Source organism: Poromitra crassiceps, assembly GCF_964638095.1.
Source record: "Poromitra crassiceps genome assembly, chromosome: 2".
NCBI classification, from domain to species: domain Eukaryota; kingdom Metazoa; phylum Chordata; class Actinopteri; order Beryciformes; family Melamphaidae; genus Poromitra; species Poromitra crassiceps.
In genome coordinates this window covers 100,247,037-100,263,517 of record NC_139624.1, presented here as the reverse complement: position 1 = coordinate 100,263,517, position 16,481 = coordinate 100,247,037, and the positions used below count along the sequence as shown (strand labels likewise).

At 43.9% G+C, this 16,481-nt stretch overlaps 1 protein-coding gene across 1 annotated transcript in view; it reads left to right on the top strand.

The window, feature by feature from the left end:
• The window catches only part of slc4a2b (solute carrier family 4 member 2b), a 61,928-nt gene extending 46,556 nt beyond the window's left edge, over positions 1–15,372 (top strand). Inside the window, exons 8-24 of the mRNA XM_083654787.1 lie at positions 1,875–2,011; positions 3,569–3,749; positions 3,932–4,067; positions 4,823–5,024; positions 5,153–5,261; positions 5,380–5,564; positions 5,806–6,022; positions 6,404–6,610; positions 6,821–6,969; positions 7,434–7,628; positions 8,133–8,396; positions 9,716–9,805; positions 9,963–10,129; positions 10,924–11,177; positions 12,401–12,570; positions 13,395–13,568; positions 15,009–15,372. Of these exons, the coding sequence (XP_083510913.1) occupies positions 1,875–2,011; positions 3,569–3,749; positions 3,932–4,067; positions 4,823–5,024; positions 5,153–5,261; positions 5,380–5,564; positions 5,806–6,022; positions 6,404–6,610; positions 6,821–6,969; positions 7,434–7,628; positions 8,133–8,396; positions 9,716–9,805; positions 9,963–10,129; positions 10,924–11,177; positions 12,401–12,570; positions 13,395–13,568; positions 15,009–15,089 (2,918 nt within the window). The 3' untranslated portion in view covers positions 15,090–15,372. The remainder of the gene's footprint in view (positions 1–1,874; positions 2,012–3,568; positions 3,750–3,931; positions 4,068–4,822; positions 5,025–5,152; positions 5,262–5,379; positions 5,565–5,805; positions 6,023–6,403; positions 6,611–6,820; positions 6,970–7,433; positions 7,629–8,132; positions 8,397–9,715; positions 9,806–9,962; positions 10,130–10,923; positions 11,178–12,400; positions 12,571–13,394; positions 13,569–15,008) is intronic.
• Positions 15,373–16,481: the final 1,109 nt, after the last annotated feature.

Genomic DNA, 16,481 nt, shown 5'->3' with positions numbered 1-16,481 from the left:
AAAAAAAAACAAAAAAAAAACTTTTTTTTAAATAATAACAATAATCGATAAAAATTCCACATGATCGATTCCATTCCTTAACGATCAAATATCGATTTTCGATAATTGATGAACATCCCTAGTCCAGATACTTGGGTCATTGTGGGGCTTAGTGACACAAGGGTAGAGCCTCCGTCCAATAAGGTCCATCACTAGTTATTCCTCTGTATCTTTTATAAGGCCATTTTGGCTAGGTTGTCTCATTGTCCAATTTTAAACTAAATTTGTCTGAGGTCCTTACCTCAAGCTGCTCCTGCAGCAATGTATACATTTTCCCCTTGAATGTCATGCCTTCTGCAAACCCTTAAATTTAGCAGTAGGCCATGATTTGTGATTTTAGTCTTTATGTCACATACTACTTCTTTTGTATGTTTCATACCACTTCTGATGTCATAGTGTTGATAGTAGTCTTTGCTCTACTTGTATTGTTGTGTTATTTCTATTGTTGTTGTTGTTTTTTTTACATGTAACCAACATGTATAACTTGACATGCAACTTTGCTGCCTTCTTGGCCAGGTCACAATTTGTATCTCAATTGTTTTATCTGGTTAAATAAAGGTTAAAAAAAGAAATGCTTTTATCTGCTTCCCGCCACACTAAATCATCGTCGGAAAGTGGTTCTGTGGCTGGCTGCTGCTCAACAATAGGAATTATTAGATCACTGTCCCTCCCCTTTTTTCCCAACCTGAGCGATTTAGCACCTCTGCTCGCTAACGCGTTGTGATCGTTTTGAACCACAGAGGGGCAGCCGGTGGGCAAGTCAAGAAACGGCAACTTTTTACGCTTTTGTTGAAACCTGCCTTGTGCACAAGGCGCATGGACTCAAGTGTGAGCAGGTGGGTCACGTAGCCAGATGGCCATGCCAGCTGAATCCCTACGCCCACCACAAATCTCCTCTTCCTTCAAGAGCCACCTGCCAGTCAGACTGCCCCAACACCAGCACAAACATCATGGAGCTGTTGACAGTGGACTTTATTAGTACAAGTTGTACCTGGAGAGTAAAGTAAAAGTAAACCTGGAAATGCAAGATAGCAACTGGACAGCGTGGACATCTCATTCTTAATCTTTAGGATTTTTTTTTTCTTCCTTTTAAGGACTGCCTGGTTTAGGTAATGAGTTTAAACCATACGTTTAAACATTGATGAACCACAAAAGCCTCATTGTTTCTTTTACATAGGACACACAACGGCCGAGAAAAGGTAAGGTATTGTTTAAGTGAATTTCACCTCACTGCTCATACGTTTTTGTATCACTGTGTTATTGCGATACTGTTAGAATATATAGTGAGAATATTTGCCAAGTATTTAAAGATCACCCAATTTTTTTTTAGCATTAAAGTGAAAATTAGCGCAATTGTTTTTCTTTTCTTTTTTTGGGTCAAGTCAAGTTCCTCTGATCCTTGATCTCCAGCACCTGACAGGACCTTCCCTACCCACACAGTTTCAGTCTCTCTCCATGTCCCTTTGAATGCTTGGTGTGCTGCCAGCATGGGAAACCCTACTCCCTGCTGTGGGACTACAAGAACAAAAGCAGAGCGGCCGTGACTTGGTACGCCCAGATTTGATCTTGGGGCCAATGGTCGACGTAGCGCAGGTTGAGAGCTGCAGAAGCAACTTGCAAAATGGTGTGACAGAGACTTAATTCCAGTTTCTGTCCTGTGTTGGAACTCATTTTATGACATTTTAGATATCCGTTTCATTTTTGGCAAGAAGCATGGGATTATGAGCCACATGCGCATCTACCCTTCAGAGAACATTAAGGTGTCAACATCAATCCCCGTCAATAAACTGTATTCTTTAACACATTTGACCCTTCTTCTCCCCTCCCTCTTCCAGGCCATCGTTTTGAGGATGTCCCTGGTGTGCGCAGACACCTGGTCAGAAAGAGCACCAAGGGACAGGTGGTGCACATCGGCAAGGACCACAAAGAGCCCAGCACTCGCAGCCGTAAACAGGACCGCACCCCACATGAGGTGAGATGCTGCCCGACATGGCTTGTCGTCCCCGCCCTCTAGGATTAAGGACATGTATCAGTTAATAACGGCTAATGCAGAGGTTTGGTTGTTTCTTGCCTTCGTCTCAGCACATCCTTTTACGTTTATCAGTGTCTGTCAATTGATTTCTGGTAATAAAAAAAAAATAGACATTAAATGTCTATTTTACTTAAAAAATGAATCGACCTCAACTCTCAAACAACAAATGTTGTTGTTTGAGAGTTGAGGTCGAGTCATTTTTTAAGTTTAGGAATATCTTTCTATTTTGGCCACAGTAAATTCAGCTGTAATACAATAGGGTTGAAAAAAAAAGCTTGCTGGGCCTATTTTTGTAATCCTTATGTTCTACTCAAGGTTGTGCTTTATTATTAAATTATTATTTAATCATGGAAAATCCTGGGAAATGTTTACCCTTCTTCTTTCTTTCCCCCTCTCAAATTGAACACAGCCCCCCTCTCCTTTGTGGACGGGACGGGGGGCACAATTAAAAATGAATGAAAGAGTTCTTTCCTTTCACACACGGAAGAGTAAAGGGGGCGAGAGGATTGTAGGTAACCAGACACTGGGAGCTCCTGAGAGAGGGAGCCATGTTTTATTAACACACACACACAGACACACACACAGGCCCCCAGCAGGCCAGGTAAACAACAGGTCCCTGTCAGGTTGGTGTGGGTGTGAGTGTGTGTTGTTGTTGTTGAGGAAGAACGATGTGTGTGTAGAAAAGTGAGGGCCCCCTGCCCTCCTCTGTGCCGGTGCTGTGGGCTAGCCTGTATCCGTGTTTGAGTCCATTCCTCCGCCCTCTCGCTCCTCCAGTCAATACCGGTGGTTCTGTACCGCTCCGTCTCGCGGCCTGAAGGCATCATGCTGGACTTCTCCAGCTACATGGCTCACCACCAGAAGGTTTGACCAGTGTGGACGTGTTTTCACAGGCATGCAAACTGTAGTGTGTTGGCACAACAAGGGCAAATTAAATGAGGTTGTAGTGTTTTACAACTTTTTATTTTGGTCCGTTTTGGTCCATTTCACAGGTGATTGTTTGTGACCTGACCTGACCGGCATGCTGTTTAATTCATCGCCATTTGACAAACGTTTGATTTTGAGAGGAGGCTGCTGTGGCTGTCTGGTGTGAACATCTGTGTCCTCTCCGATATTTTTTATGTATCGCCTGCTGTGTTTTCACTAGTTTTAACGTTAGTCTAAGTTGGATTTCCAAATGGTGACAACATTGAAAAGTTTACATTTTTGTGATTTGACTGCTTCAAATAACTCCAATGATACACTGGTAAGCATGTAGGCTGTTTTTTCTATGTGGACATGAAGTGTGGTTTCCTCGGCAAGATGCTCCACTGAAGTCACCACCACTTTGAGCATACAGTACCATCTGACCAATTACTAGCACCTTGGTTTGACTACTTACTTCAAGATATTCAGCGTTAATATTTGGCACATGTTTGAAGCGCATGCTGTTTTGTCTCAGGACATCCTCCAGTGTCTCACTCACTGCCTGTATGTGTTTCTCTGTGGCGCTTCTCCCAGGTCTTTGTGGAGCTGAATGAGCTGACCATTGACAAGAACCAAGAGATGCAGTGGAAGGAGACAGCTCGTTGGATCAAGTTTGAGGAAGATGTGGAGGAGGAGACTGACCGCTGGGGGAAGCCCCACGTGGCTTCGCTCTCCTTCCGCAGTTTGCTGGAGCTCCGCAAGACCATCTCACATGGTGAGAGACTGGCATGTGTGTGTCAGAGACAGACAGACAGACAGAGAGTTTGTGACTAAACCCTGTGTGTGTGTGTGTGTGTGTGTGTGTGTGTGTGTGTGTGTGTGTGTGTGTGTGTGTGTGTGTGTGTGTGTGTGTGTGTGTGTGTGTGTGTGTGTGTGTGTGTGTGTGTGTGTGTCCAGGAGCTGTGCTGCTGGACCTGGACCAGAAGACCCTGCCTGGCATCGCCCACCAGGTGGTGGAGCAGATGATCATCTCTGACCAGATCAAGGCTGAGGACCGCGCCAATGTCCTGAGGGCCCTGCTGCTTAAACACAGGTAGACCCAGTTCTCAATTTCTGTCCGTGTCGCTCAACTTGAGACTGAGAACTGTCTCCCAGCTTTCTTTGTTAAAACTGGGTGTAAATAATTAAAGGGTTATAGAAAACTTCATTGCAGAAGCAATCCAGAGTCTTTAGGCCAGAAGTGCAGAAGGGGCAGTGACTCAACCTGCCACCCATCCTGTTCCCTTGAGCTATGCTGGCCTCAACAATCAATATTTCTCAGTATAGAGATTAGTAAGCTAGCTAATTAGAGCAGAAATATCTAGTGAAGAGGTTCGCAATGCAAAATTCTAATAATACTATTATTTTGCTTCTTCTTCTTTTTTTGCTTGAGAACACAATGTTTCATGATGTCGCTCGCTAGCTTGTAGCGCCATTGTCTGCCATTGAACAGTTGAAAATGCAAGTAGGTGTGTGTGTGTGTGTGTGTGTGTGTGTGTGTATGGGGGGGTTATAATATACAGCATATTAGTCATTTTGTATGTACCATGCGGCAGTAAAATCATACTTATCATACTTACTCATACGTACTGTGCACATTGACATAGGGCTACACATTGACTTCATGAATAATGCTAATTTAAGCTGATTATTTTTTCGCAATCAGTGCTCATTTGAAGGGTGAAAGGTTGAGTAGCTATTAAACTCCTCTCACTGCTGCATGCTTGCTGCTACTAGGTGGCCTCATGCTTTGTCACTGCCTCTCTTCCTCCTGCTCACCCTGTCTGTACCTTTCACTGTTTCCCCTAGTCACCCGAGCGATGAGAAGGAGCACAGCAGCCCTTTCCCCAGGAACATCTCCGCAGCCAGCCTGGGCAGCCTCATGCCCCACCACCACAGTGCAAACCACATCCACCAGCCAGAGCCGTCCGTCACCGATCCACTAATGGGCACCACGAACGCCGCTGGGGAGGCGGACACGTGCATCGACATGGAGAAGAACGAGGTCCAGGTAGGTCCAGGTTTGATGATGTAAAGATTGGTTGCCCTTATTTGCCTGGAGATGTTTTCCAAAAAGTCTTATGGGTGCTATTTCTTGGTATTCAAGTATTGTCTGTTCATGTTGCCTGCTGTTTCCAGCACAAGGAGTCCACCCCGACGCCTGGCATGCATCGGTCCAAGTCCAAACACGAGCTGAAGCTGCTAGAGAAGATTCCAGAGAACGCTGAAGCTACAGTTGTCCTTGTGGGTGAGTTATCTCCTACTGCTCCTTTTTATAACCATAGAATAGATTGTTTGCACAAAATCTTCCTCAAGCAACTACTCAGAATATAAAAATTCACCACCTCTTACACCTCTACTCCCAGGCAGCGTGGACTTCCTGGAGCAGCCCACCATGGCCTTTGTCCGGCTGCTGGAGGCAGTGGAGCTGCACTCTGTGCTGGAGGTCCCTGTGCCCGTCAGGTTTCTCTTCGTCCTGCTGGGACCCCCCAGCACCAACATGGACTACCACCAGATAGGACGCTCCATCTCCACACTCATGTCTGACAAGGTGAGTGAGGTGTAGATTGCGATGGAAAGATGACTTTATTTGTCCAACAAAGTTTGTTTTCAAAGTTTCATTAGCCATTTCACCAGCATGTTTGAGAAGAAAGGAGCCTCAAAACGGTGGTTTGTTACGTTCTAAAGTGCCTGGTAGTGTAAGTTCAGCTATGTATAGAAGTGGAATAATGTACTTTTCCTGCTATTGAAAGATTTTGAAAGGATTTTTGTAAATCTGAATCTCCATCCAGCACTTCCATGAGGCGGCCTACCTGGCAGATGACAGACAGGATCTGCTCAATGCCATCAACGGCTTCCTGGACTGCAGCATTGTGCTTCCCCCTTCTGAGATGGGCGACGATGAGCTACTGCGCTCTGTTGCCCGCTTCCAGAAGGAGATGCTCCGCAAGAGGGAGGAGCAAGATGGTAAACTGCTGGCCAAGGAGCCCAAGAGCCTTGAAGATAAAGGTGAGCATATTTCCTCCTCAATCTTTTGGCCCTTATGAAGCAAGTATAGAGTACCACAGGGATGACGTATTATTTTAGGCTTACCCAGAAGTCCCTGCACTTCCTGCTTCTTACGTGTATAAAACAATGGGATTTTTCTATGGGAATTTTGGTTAAATGCATGAAATAAGGTCTGTGGTTACCAAAAGTTTATGAAACAGCGAACTTTGTGTTCAGCAAGATCATCTTCACAAATAAGGAACCACTTTTATGACTTTTGAAGCCTCTCCTGAAAATTCCTGTGGTACTCTTATTTTCAAGTTTTGGGGATATCCTATGAAACTTTACACGACCTCTTATTTGAAATGCAATTAATAACCTGCTCTTTTTCCCGTCACCCAGAGGCCCTGCTCACACCTTTGAAAAAATTAGACGACCCCTTACAGCGCACCGGGCGTCCCTTCGGCGGGCTGATTCGAGATGTGCGGCGCCGTTACCCAAAGTACGTCAGCGACTTCAAGGACGCGCTGAACGCTCAGTGCATGGCCGCCGTTATCTTTATCTACTTTGCTGCCCTTTCCCCAGCCATAACATTTGGAGGCCTACTGGGTGAGTTACATGTGGGGCAAACAAGATTGGACCCACTGTGCGCAGTCACTATGAACACACAACCTCCTCCGTCATTTCCACTGTCAAACTCATCCTTGCTTTTGTAAGTGTAATGACGGTTGAGTTGATAAAGCATGAATGGTATTTTTAAGTAGTAGCCATTGTTCTGGTGGGGTTCGTTAGATGTTAACGGGCTGTTTATGTGGCTAGGTGAGAAGACGGAGGGTCTGATCGGTGTGTCTGAGTTGATCGTGTCGACAGCAGTGCAGGGCATCATCTTCTGCCTGCTGGGAGCTCAGCCGCTGCTCATCGTGGGTTTCTCCGGACCCCTGCTTGTCTTTGAAGAAGCCTTTTACTCTGTGAGTTCACGTGCATCAGTTGACAATATATTAACACTATGACATCCAACTCAAGGTTGTACCTGTGATATTCCAATTCTAATTGCACAACATACCTTTGATACATTTTTTAAAGATTTTTTCCCTTTAACTTTAAGTGCCTTTTAAACATCCATCTATCCTCTTTCCTTATTTTTATTCGTTTTCTAGAACTTCTCTCTTTTACATGATCATTTGATTTCTCACTATGTTTCTACAGATAACACTCTTATAATGGTGGTTAAAGTTAAGCGTATTCCACTATTGCACTCAATCCGAGTGACTCAGCATGATAACATCACCTAAACGCCTATCATTCAAAAACCTGGTTGAGAAACGCAGTATACTGCTTATATGTATTGTATGCGTTTGTTGTTTTCATGCCTGCTATGGTAATTGCCCTGTGAGATAAGCAACATTTATTGAATGTGCCTGTGTGCTCACAGTTCTGCAAAGGGAACGATGTGGAGTACCTGACGGGCCGTGTCTGGATCGGGTTCTGGCTCATCATCATTGTGATCGTCACAGTGGCCTTTGAGGGCAGTTTCCTGGTCCGCTTCATCTCCCGCTTCACCCAGGAGATCTTCTCTTTCCTCATCTCCCTCATCTTCATCTGTGAAACCTTCATAAAGCTTGGCAGGGTACACCTGAGACTTGAAATAACAACTCCTTAATCACAAGAAGCTTGTGTTGGCACGCTAGGGATTTACATCTGTGCCACTGAATTGAATGAACTGACTACGGTAGTTTTTGGACAATATTCAAAACTTGGGGTCGAAATGAATGTTTTTCTAGCAAGTGCGCATCCAAAATCTTTTGTGATTGACTGGCCTTGAAAGTTAAATGGATTGAGAGTTTAACTATTATCCAGGCTCATGATTTTTGGAATGCTGCTATTTTTAGCGCTTTATTATGGCCCAGACTTCAAACGGATTTCGTTACGGACTAATCTCCTTTCCCAGAAAGTGTGATTGTGGTCCATAAAATTGAATAGTGAAGAAAAATAAAGTATAAAAAAAAGGAATGCTAATCCCTCTGAGACATTGATCAAGTCATCACTGTAGGTATCTGTGTGTAGTGTTTGTTGTAGCAGCCAGGGCATGAAATGCTGTGCATTAATGTGAGTCGTCTGTGTCGCTGGGCAGATTTTCAAGGAGCACCCCCTGAAACGCTGTTCCCTTAGCAACAGCACAGAAGGGAACATGTCATCATCAGAAAACATCACACTGATAACAGCGTATCAGAGTAACAGCAGCAGCAGCACTAACATCACGACCAGCAGCACTGTGCCAGTGAAGGTCCTCGGCGAGCCCAACACTGCCCTGCTTTCTCTAGTGCTGATGGCTGGAACCTTTTTCATCGCCTTCTACCTACGCAAGTTCAAGAACAGTGCATTCTTCCCTGGAAGGGTGAGGCACTAAGCTACTTTACTCTGTGACATCACTACTTTACTCTGTGACATCACTACTTTACTATATCATTATCATCATATATGTACCGGTACTCATTCAACTTTCCTACAGGGAATTCTTGTATAGCCGAACCCCTCGGGGGGGGGGGGGGGGGGGATTGCTCCAAAAAAGGAACAATATAAAGGCCCAGACACACCAAACCGACATAAAAATAAAATAGCGACAATGAAGGCCGACTGTTGCGTCGCCTCACATCACCTGAGTTGGGTCCAAAGAGGACTACAGCCGTCGGTCAACTAGCATGTACGATCTGCCCCTGCGTGAGACCTAGAACTGCCGATATACAAACCATTGTTATGATACATACATGAAACAAAGCAGTGTGTCTGCCTACCATTTTCTCACCACTAGACAGTTTCCTAATATAGCTACTTTTAATTGAGAATATGTCTGATTACAAAGTGGCAAATGGCACTGGCATTGTCAGCCCTAGGTCTTTCGCTTGTGGAAGTAGAAAGGAAGAGGTGGAAAAGTAAGGAGAAACTACTACTAAATGGGTGATATCATACACAGCAACAGGCTCAAGGGGCTTTCCCGAAGGCCACATCGTCGTGAAATTATTTGTGTATTGGATTGATCAGATGAGATAAAGTTGAAAAATGAGGAGAACTTTTTTTTTTGCGAGCCCTCTCTTGTGTATTGATTCGCTTAAGTTGACCAGCCAATCAGAGTGATCTCTCTCACTGATGGCCCGATGCCGATTCAACATGCTGAATTGGTTGGAAAAGTCACCGACAAGGCCGACTAGTGCCAATGGTGCGGGACACAACACAAAAACTAGGGCCACAGATGCTGACTGATGGCCGCCCGTCGGCCGGGTGGGCACATCACCTTCATACTAGATGCTTGCCGTGAAAACAAGATGAAAAAAATGGAGCCCACACTAAAATTCTCCGATACACCGTTTTTTGACATTTTGAGCTGGACCTGATGAGCAGCCAATGGTTCAAAACATTGTCAATAAACTATGTTATGGGCTCCATTTCATTTTTCATCCTCCTGAACAATGAAATGTAAACCAGACCAAAACCTATTTGAGATGCCACGTACACGCACATGCAATCTAAAATGCTCTATAACAGTCTAATTTGTATTTTGAATGTTTTAAGTGGAAATTACAATCAATTACAATACACAATAGTCGAGTGGATTGTGAAATACACATCTTGTACATTTTTCTGATTGTTGTTTGATATAATAATAATTTATATAAAGGAGCCAGTTCTGCTCACACTGTCCTGTATTGTGGTGTTTAGTTCCGTAGGATTATTGGAGATTTCGGAGTACCTATCGCCATCCTCATCATGGTCCTGGTGGACTACAACCTACATGACACCTTCACACAAGTGAGACTCAAATACTTGGATTTGTATAACTTGTAACAGAATCTGTTTTCCTTTAGCCTCTCTTTCATTTTATTCCCAAACATACACATCACAAGTTAAGTTTATCATCTCGGTTTTCTCTGACGTTATTCTCACTGCTTTTTCTCCCTCCATAAAGAAATTGAGTGTTCCCGAGGGTTTCTCAGTAACAAGTCCCGAAAAGCGTGGCTGGGTCATCAATCCTCTTGGTTCCAAACGAGAGTTTCCCATCTGGATGATGTTCGCCTGCGTGCTGCCCGCTCTGCTGGTCTTCATCCTCATCTTCATGGAGACCCAGATCACCACGTGAGTAAAGCTGCCATCATGTCGTTTGGGAATAAGCTATAAAAGAAGGGAAGCTGCTGTATAATGCCAGACTTCTTTAATGCCTTCAAATATGCACCCTTTAGTGTTTTGTAGGCTTTCAAACAAACAGGCTTGCCATACATGCAGACCACTTGCGACGCGTTTGGAGTATAAACTCTTCCTCAGGCAGCAATGGGAATAAGCATCAGAACGAGAAACAAAGCAGTAGGGAGTGCTGCAATCTGGTTCAGGAGAGATGCAAAAATGTAAAAAGTTTGTAAAAAATCAGGTGCTCATCAAGACTTGAAGAGTGATAAATAAAAGAGCTGGCTGGAGCCAAAAAGGCAGTCTGAGGCACTTCTGATTAAATAAAAATCCTTTATTTAACAGGGATCACCGACGCGTTTCGACTTTACATAGTCTTCTTCAGGGTAAGAGTGATCAGAGAACAGGTGTGTCTATTTAGCATTCAGCATCAGAACAAATTTGAATAATGCAATAACAGCCAAATCATTTTATGAAATGTCCTTAAATGTTATCAGACATGACATCCGGAAAAGATTATTACAATTTACAATATCAGGTTGTATTGTATTTTTCTTTACTTATTTAGAGGGACATTTCATTACATTTCTATCTATAAGTTACTACATTATCAGATCATTATTATATTAAAGACATGCAGATGGTTTTCTGCAATGGAAGCAGAGGACACTCACTTTTTTCCCACTTAGAATAGCCAATCTTTTAGTTGTGACCATTTACCCTCTTGTCCGTCTCCCACCTTTGTCCAGACTGATAGTGAGCAAGAAGGAGCGGATGCTGGTGAAGGGCTCAGGTTTCCATCTGGACCTGCTGCTGATCGTAGTGCTCGGGGGCTGCTGTGCTCTCTTCGGCCTGCCGTGGATGGCTGCTGCAACGGTCCGCTCTGTAACCCACGCCAACGCCCTCACTGTCATGAGTAAGGCCGTCGCCCCTGGAGACAAGCCTCGTATCCAGGAAGTGAAAGAGCAGAGGGTCACAGGGCTGTTGGTGGCCGTCTTGGTTGGTGAGTGTCAGACATTCAAAGCAATCATAGCAATTGAACAGAAAATGTGTGTGAATGTATGATTAGGTGTCTCATTACTATTGTCAGTGAAAAAAGAAACAATCCGCACACCGAGGAGCTCCCGTTTAGGTTATTTTTATTTGCAACACAGCGTGACGTTTCGGGCACACACCGGCCCTTCCTCAGACGCCGGTGTGTGCCCGAAACGTCACGCTGTGTTGCAAATAAAAATAACCTAAACGGGAGCTCCTCGGTGTGCGGATTGTTTCTTTTTTCACTGTAAGTACTCTATTGATCCAGCACCCAGGCCCAGTGTGGCCTATTTTTGGATGTGCGTGTCCCTACCTATTTTTTTCATTACTATTGTCACCCATTAAAGGGAAAATAAAGTGTGGGGGGGGGCACCTTTTTCACGCAGTTATCTAACTTTACATGTCTTAACATACACCTATTTACTGAAACATGCTTTTTTCCCCTTGTTTTTTATGTCTCCGTCGGCGATAGCCAGGCCGGAGGCATTCTGGTTTCGGGTTGTCCGTACGTCCAATGTTCGTTAGCGCGATATCTGAGGAACTCCTTGATGGAATTTCATCAGATTTGCCTCAAACGTCCACTTGGACTCAAGGATGAACTGATTACATTTTTGTGGTCAAAGGACAAAGGTTAAGGTCACTGTGACCTCACGAACGTCATTTTCAAGCTCAGTAACGCCATATCTCAGTAATGCCTTGACGGAATTTATTCACATTTGGCTCAAACGTCAAAGTCTGGACAGACATGGATGTCGAGTGCTCACATGTTGGTGGAGGCATATATCCGCGGGTGCGGGCGTTCCCAGAAAACGTTTTAGGAGTCACAGCATTGTGTACCTGTGGCCGTACATAAAATTTGCAACCAATCATATTGTCATTGTTTTGTCTGCCGGCTCCATCATATAAAAGCAACTTTCACAGTAGGATGATGGCAGATAGGGCAGCAGCAACAGCAGGGCTAAAGTATTCCTCCTGTACATCATTAACGCGGGTGATGGAGGTTTTGAAGCAGAAATGCAGGCTAATATACTGTCCCAGTGTCCCGTTCGTCTGAGTCACTTTCCACGTTTGCTGTGGTCCACTGCTGCACTTTTGCATGGCCATTCCCCACATTGTGTTTCAACCATTAGGTCACATGACAGAAGCAAGACACTGTTGACACTTTAACCCTCTCCACTCCGCTCTCCACAGGCATGTCCATCGTCATAGGACCGCTGCTGCGTATGATCCCCCTGGCGGTGCTGTTTGGTATCTTCCTCTACATGGGTGTGATGTCACTCAACGGCATCCAGCTAACAGAACGCATGATGCTGCTGCTCATGCCGCCCAAGTACCACCCTGACCACACCTACGTCCGCAAGGTGAGGGACTCGCTGATGAGGCTGAGCGGACCTCCGCTCCAAAAACAAATGATCGCTTGAAGCTGCACGAGGCGACTTTGCACTTTGGTGGCTCGAAATGGCAGGAAGGAGGAGAACCGCTTGAACATGTTTAATTTCAATACCCAGGAACCCAGGAAGGGTTAGATGTCAGTAAACAGCACACAACATACTGATGTTTACCAGCTCAGTCGGCCTGTGATGCTTTATACAAAGGGACAAGAGAGGCAAGTCTGAGTCTAGCTTTCTATGTTTAGGTCGCTCGCTGCTGTTTGAGAAACAGTTTGTATTTCACTCTTAAGTTTCACTTCATCACTTCCAGTGGGCAGAGAAGATTTCCTGCCAGTGACCATACCTGACACCGGAATTTAATTAGGGTATTTTGGGATGAATTTACAAGGTCTCATGTAGGTGGCTGGGGGTCTCTTCTCTATTGCAGCCCTTTGTGATTTGGGCTCAGGGGTATTTTTTTTACATAAGCAACTAGTACAACTTTAAGAAATAGTAAAGTGGTCAAATAATCAAGTGCAGGTCAGACGACTGTGAAAAACCTGTTGATAGGGTCATGGAAATCACATGGAAATCCTGAAAAATCAGTAGGTCACACTTCTTTCAAAAGTCACCAGTTGTAATAATATGTAAATATATCATCATAGCTATATTGTGAACCACAGCATCACTGTACAAGTTTCTCCTGGAAATGGTGCTACAACGTGGATGATACTTTGAAGATCAGGCCTAATCCTGGGTACATGTTAATGCCTGTTCTGTATCTGGTCTCACTTGAGTGGTCTTTGTGTGCCCAGGTACGGACACTGCGCATGCACCTGTTCACCTGCATCCAGGTGGTGTGTCTGGCAGCTCTGTGGGCCGTCATGTCCACCCAGGCATCGCTGGCCTTCCCCTTCGTCCTCATCCTCACCGTCCCCGTCAAGATGACTCTGCTACCCCGCATCTTCACCAGCAGAGAGATGATATGTGTAAGTCAGCCACAGGGGGGCGCAGTACACTAGCTTTGTACACCTGCACTATTCCCCCAACTATAGAAATGCACTTGTTCATATTGTAGCACATATTATGTCACTGTTTAACATGGACAATGTGACATCATATCAACATATTTCCAGTGCAGGTACAATGGAGTTTGATAACAGAACATTTTCTAGCTATCCAACATCAACAGGTTTTAGTGTTAGGCCCTCAGAAACAGAGAGCAGAGAATCCTTTCTACACTCATTTTGCACCTATGTTCCTCAATCATATAGGGAGAATTGTAGAATTGGCAGAGAGACCACCAGTATCCTCAATAGACCAGAATGCAAAGCAGCTACAGCTTGTGTCTTTGCAGATCAGTAATGTGTGAAATATAAAGCCCTTTTTCCTGTATTGTGCCCTCTCTACCCTCACTTTTTCTCAACTGAACACACTTGTAGTGCCCCTTTTGCCTATCAAAAAAGGGCCACAACGGTTGCTGGTTCATTATGTTTGGACGCGTGCAAAAATGTAATAAGTAATAAGTCTAAGTCCAATCATATACCAAAATAAACAGCAGGTTATTCACTCATTCACATCGTAGACACACGGTAAAAAACTTGTTTGCTTCTCCCAAAATAGCAACACCTGTGCCAGGGCGTGGCTTGATTATATTACCTCTGCAGCTCTGCCCAAATTGACAGCGACACTGCGCCCCCAAGTGGTGGGAGGATAACCAAAATAAAAGAATAGCAGAAATGGCTCTTACAACACTTATACCACTTTCATACCACAATGACCAGGGATGGACCAGGGCTACTTGACCCGTGTTCAACCCTTCTTTTGTCAATTCACACAAGTCAGTCAACACGGGTTAATCCCTGGTCATGACTATTCAGAGAGGACTCGGGTCACAGCCCGGGAGAGATGCATAACAATTAGCATACCCTATTAACATAACAAATGGCACCCGGGTGGTGCCATTCACACTGAAATCAACCCTTGTCTGACCCTGGTCCGACCCACGTCTTGAGTTGGGTTGGACCATGCCAAGCCAAGTCGGGCTGCGGGCAACCCCAGTTAAACCGTTTATACCCCAAATCAACCTGGGAATAACCCTGGTTGGACCCTTGGTGTGAAAGGGGTATTACTATCACTAGCTCTCTCCACCTACAGCACAGAAAGCCCCTTAGTACAGGAGTTGTCAAAATGCATTCTGGTAAATGTAGGAAATCAAGAAGTAGATGAGTTTTAAGGAAAGTGAATATCACAAATTGAACATCTCAGATTGATAATAACAATGTAAGAGTATTTGAGGGTGGAATTTTCCATTAACGAAATTTTCCAAATGTATTGTAATAAAAAATACTTCACTTCTCTACTAGTCTCCTGCTTTTACTTGCTCTATACTCTACTCTGTATAAAGTTCTCCTCTTCTGCTCTTTCAGCTGGATGCCGACGATGCCGAGCCAAAGTTCGATGAGAAAGAAGGTCACGATGAGTACTCGGAGATGCACATGCCCGTCTAACCTACTACAGGTTACACAAACACTCTCCTCTCTCCTCTTAGCGGACACCAAAACCTGTCAATCACTCGACCAACCAATGAGATGTGGGGGGGATCTGGAGACTGAGTCCCACAACCTTTAAACACTGTCGTAGCAATTTGATGCTGCCACACTGTGCGCTGTCGGCCCCTTTCAACCATCGCTGAGAATGGAACGTACATCATCTTGTTCCTCGGAGGTCTGCAGCAAGCTCTTTCACTATTTATTTAAGTTCCATCTCAGCAGATTCACGGCCCAGCCTACGCTACCCTCACGTTAGTTAATAGGATATATATATATATATATATATATATATATATATATATGGCGTTTGTTATTCCGCAGCACAATGAATGAATATCAGCTAAATAGATCAAACACACGTTAGCGTCCGTGTTCGTAATATACATTTTGTTTTTTAATATTTCAGGGGACAAGAGATTCCAAATCAACCAATGTGATCTCAAAATGCTCAAAATTGAATGCAAGTAGATAGATTTTGCAGACGATGATTTCATTTTCAGCCCTGAAAGGTAGCTCTGATTCACATTGAATATGTGGAGGATATATGGGATACATTCCTTATTTTTAACATAGTTATCGCTATCGTTATAGTTCGCTATTCAAGTTTGTCGCTTTTTCATGTTTTGCTATTTTTAATAAGCTCACTTAAGCGCCTTATGAAGGAAATAAAAGGTATACTGAGAGGTTTTTTGCCTTATTTTAGACAGCAGATCACTTTAGCAGCCTCTTGAAGCTCACGGCACTTTTTAAGACACCAAATCTGTTCGACTTAATACTGTATTTTATGTAATCATTTTATATCTTTAGAGTCCTCTTGGGCCCATCATATACTTGCCCATTAAAAAAATCAATTTTGCTTTAGCGTTTGCCTCTTAAATAACCCCATCTCCAGCTGATTTTTTAGCTTATCTGTCTTTTCTGTGGTGTATTCTGTACCTGCAGTAAACAAACTACTGGTCACCAGTAGAGGGAGCTCTGACAGGACTGTTGTGCTGTTGTACCAAAAAAAGTACATGAAATGCAACAAAGTACATGGCATTCATTACACACTCATATCGCACAACACTTTTCGTAAGTAGAAAGTTAACATAGCGGCATACTATACCAATACTTTCATTGTGTTATTTAATGTGGCGATTTCATGATATTTGTATTAATATTTTTTATTTTGCTGACCCCCTCTGCCTGCAGAGTGTATCTTGTAAAGGCTAATTTAAAGTTTGTGTTTTGAGTTGCTTCACGTCTCGCTTGGTCTAGTCAAGAAATCTTGTTGGTAAATGGGGAGAGCACTAATTTATTGGTTTCTTTGTGCCAAATGACTCATGTAAATAGTTTTGTGGTCAGAACAAT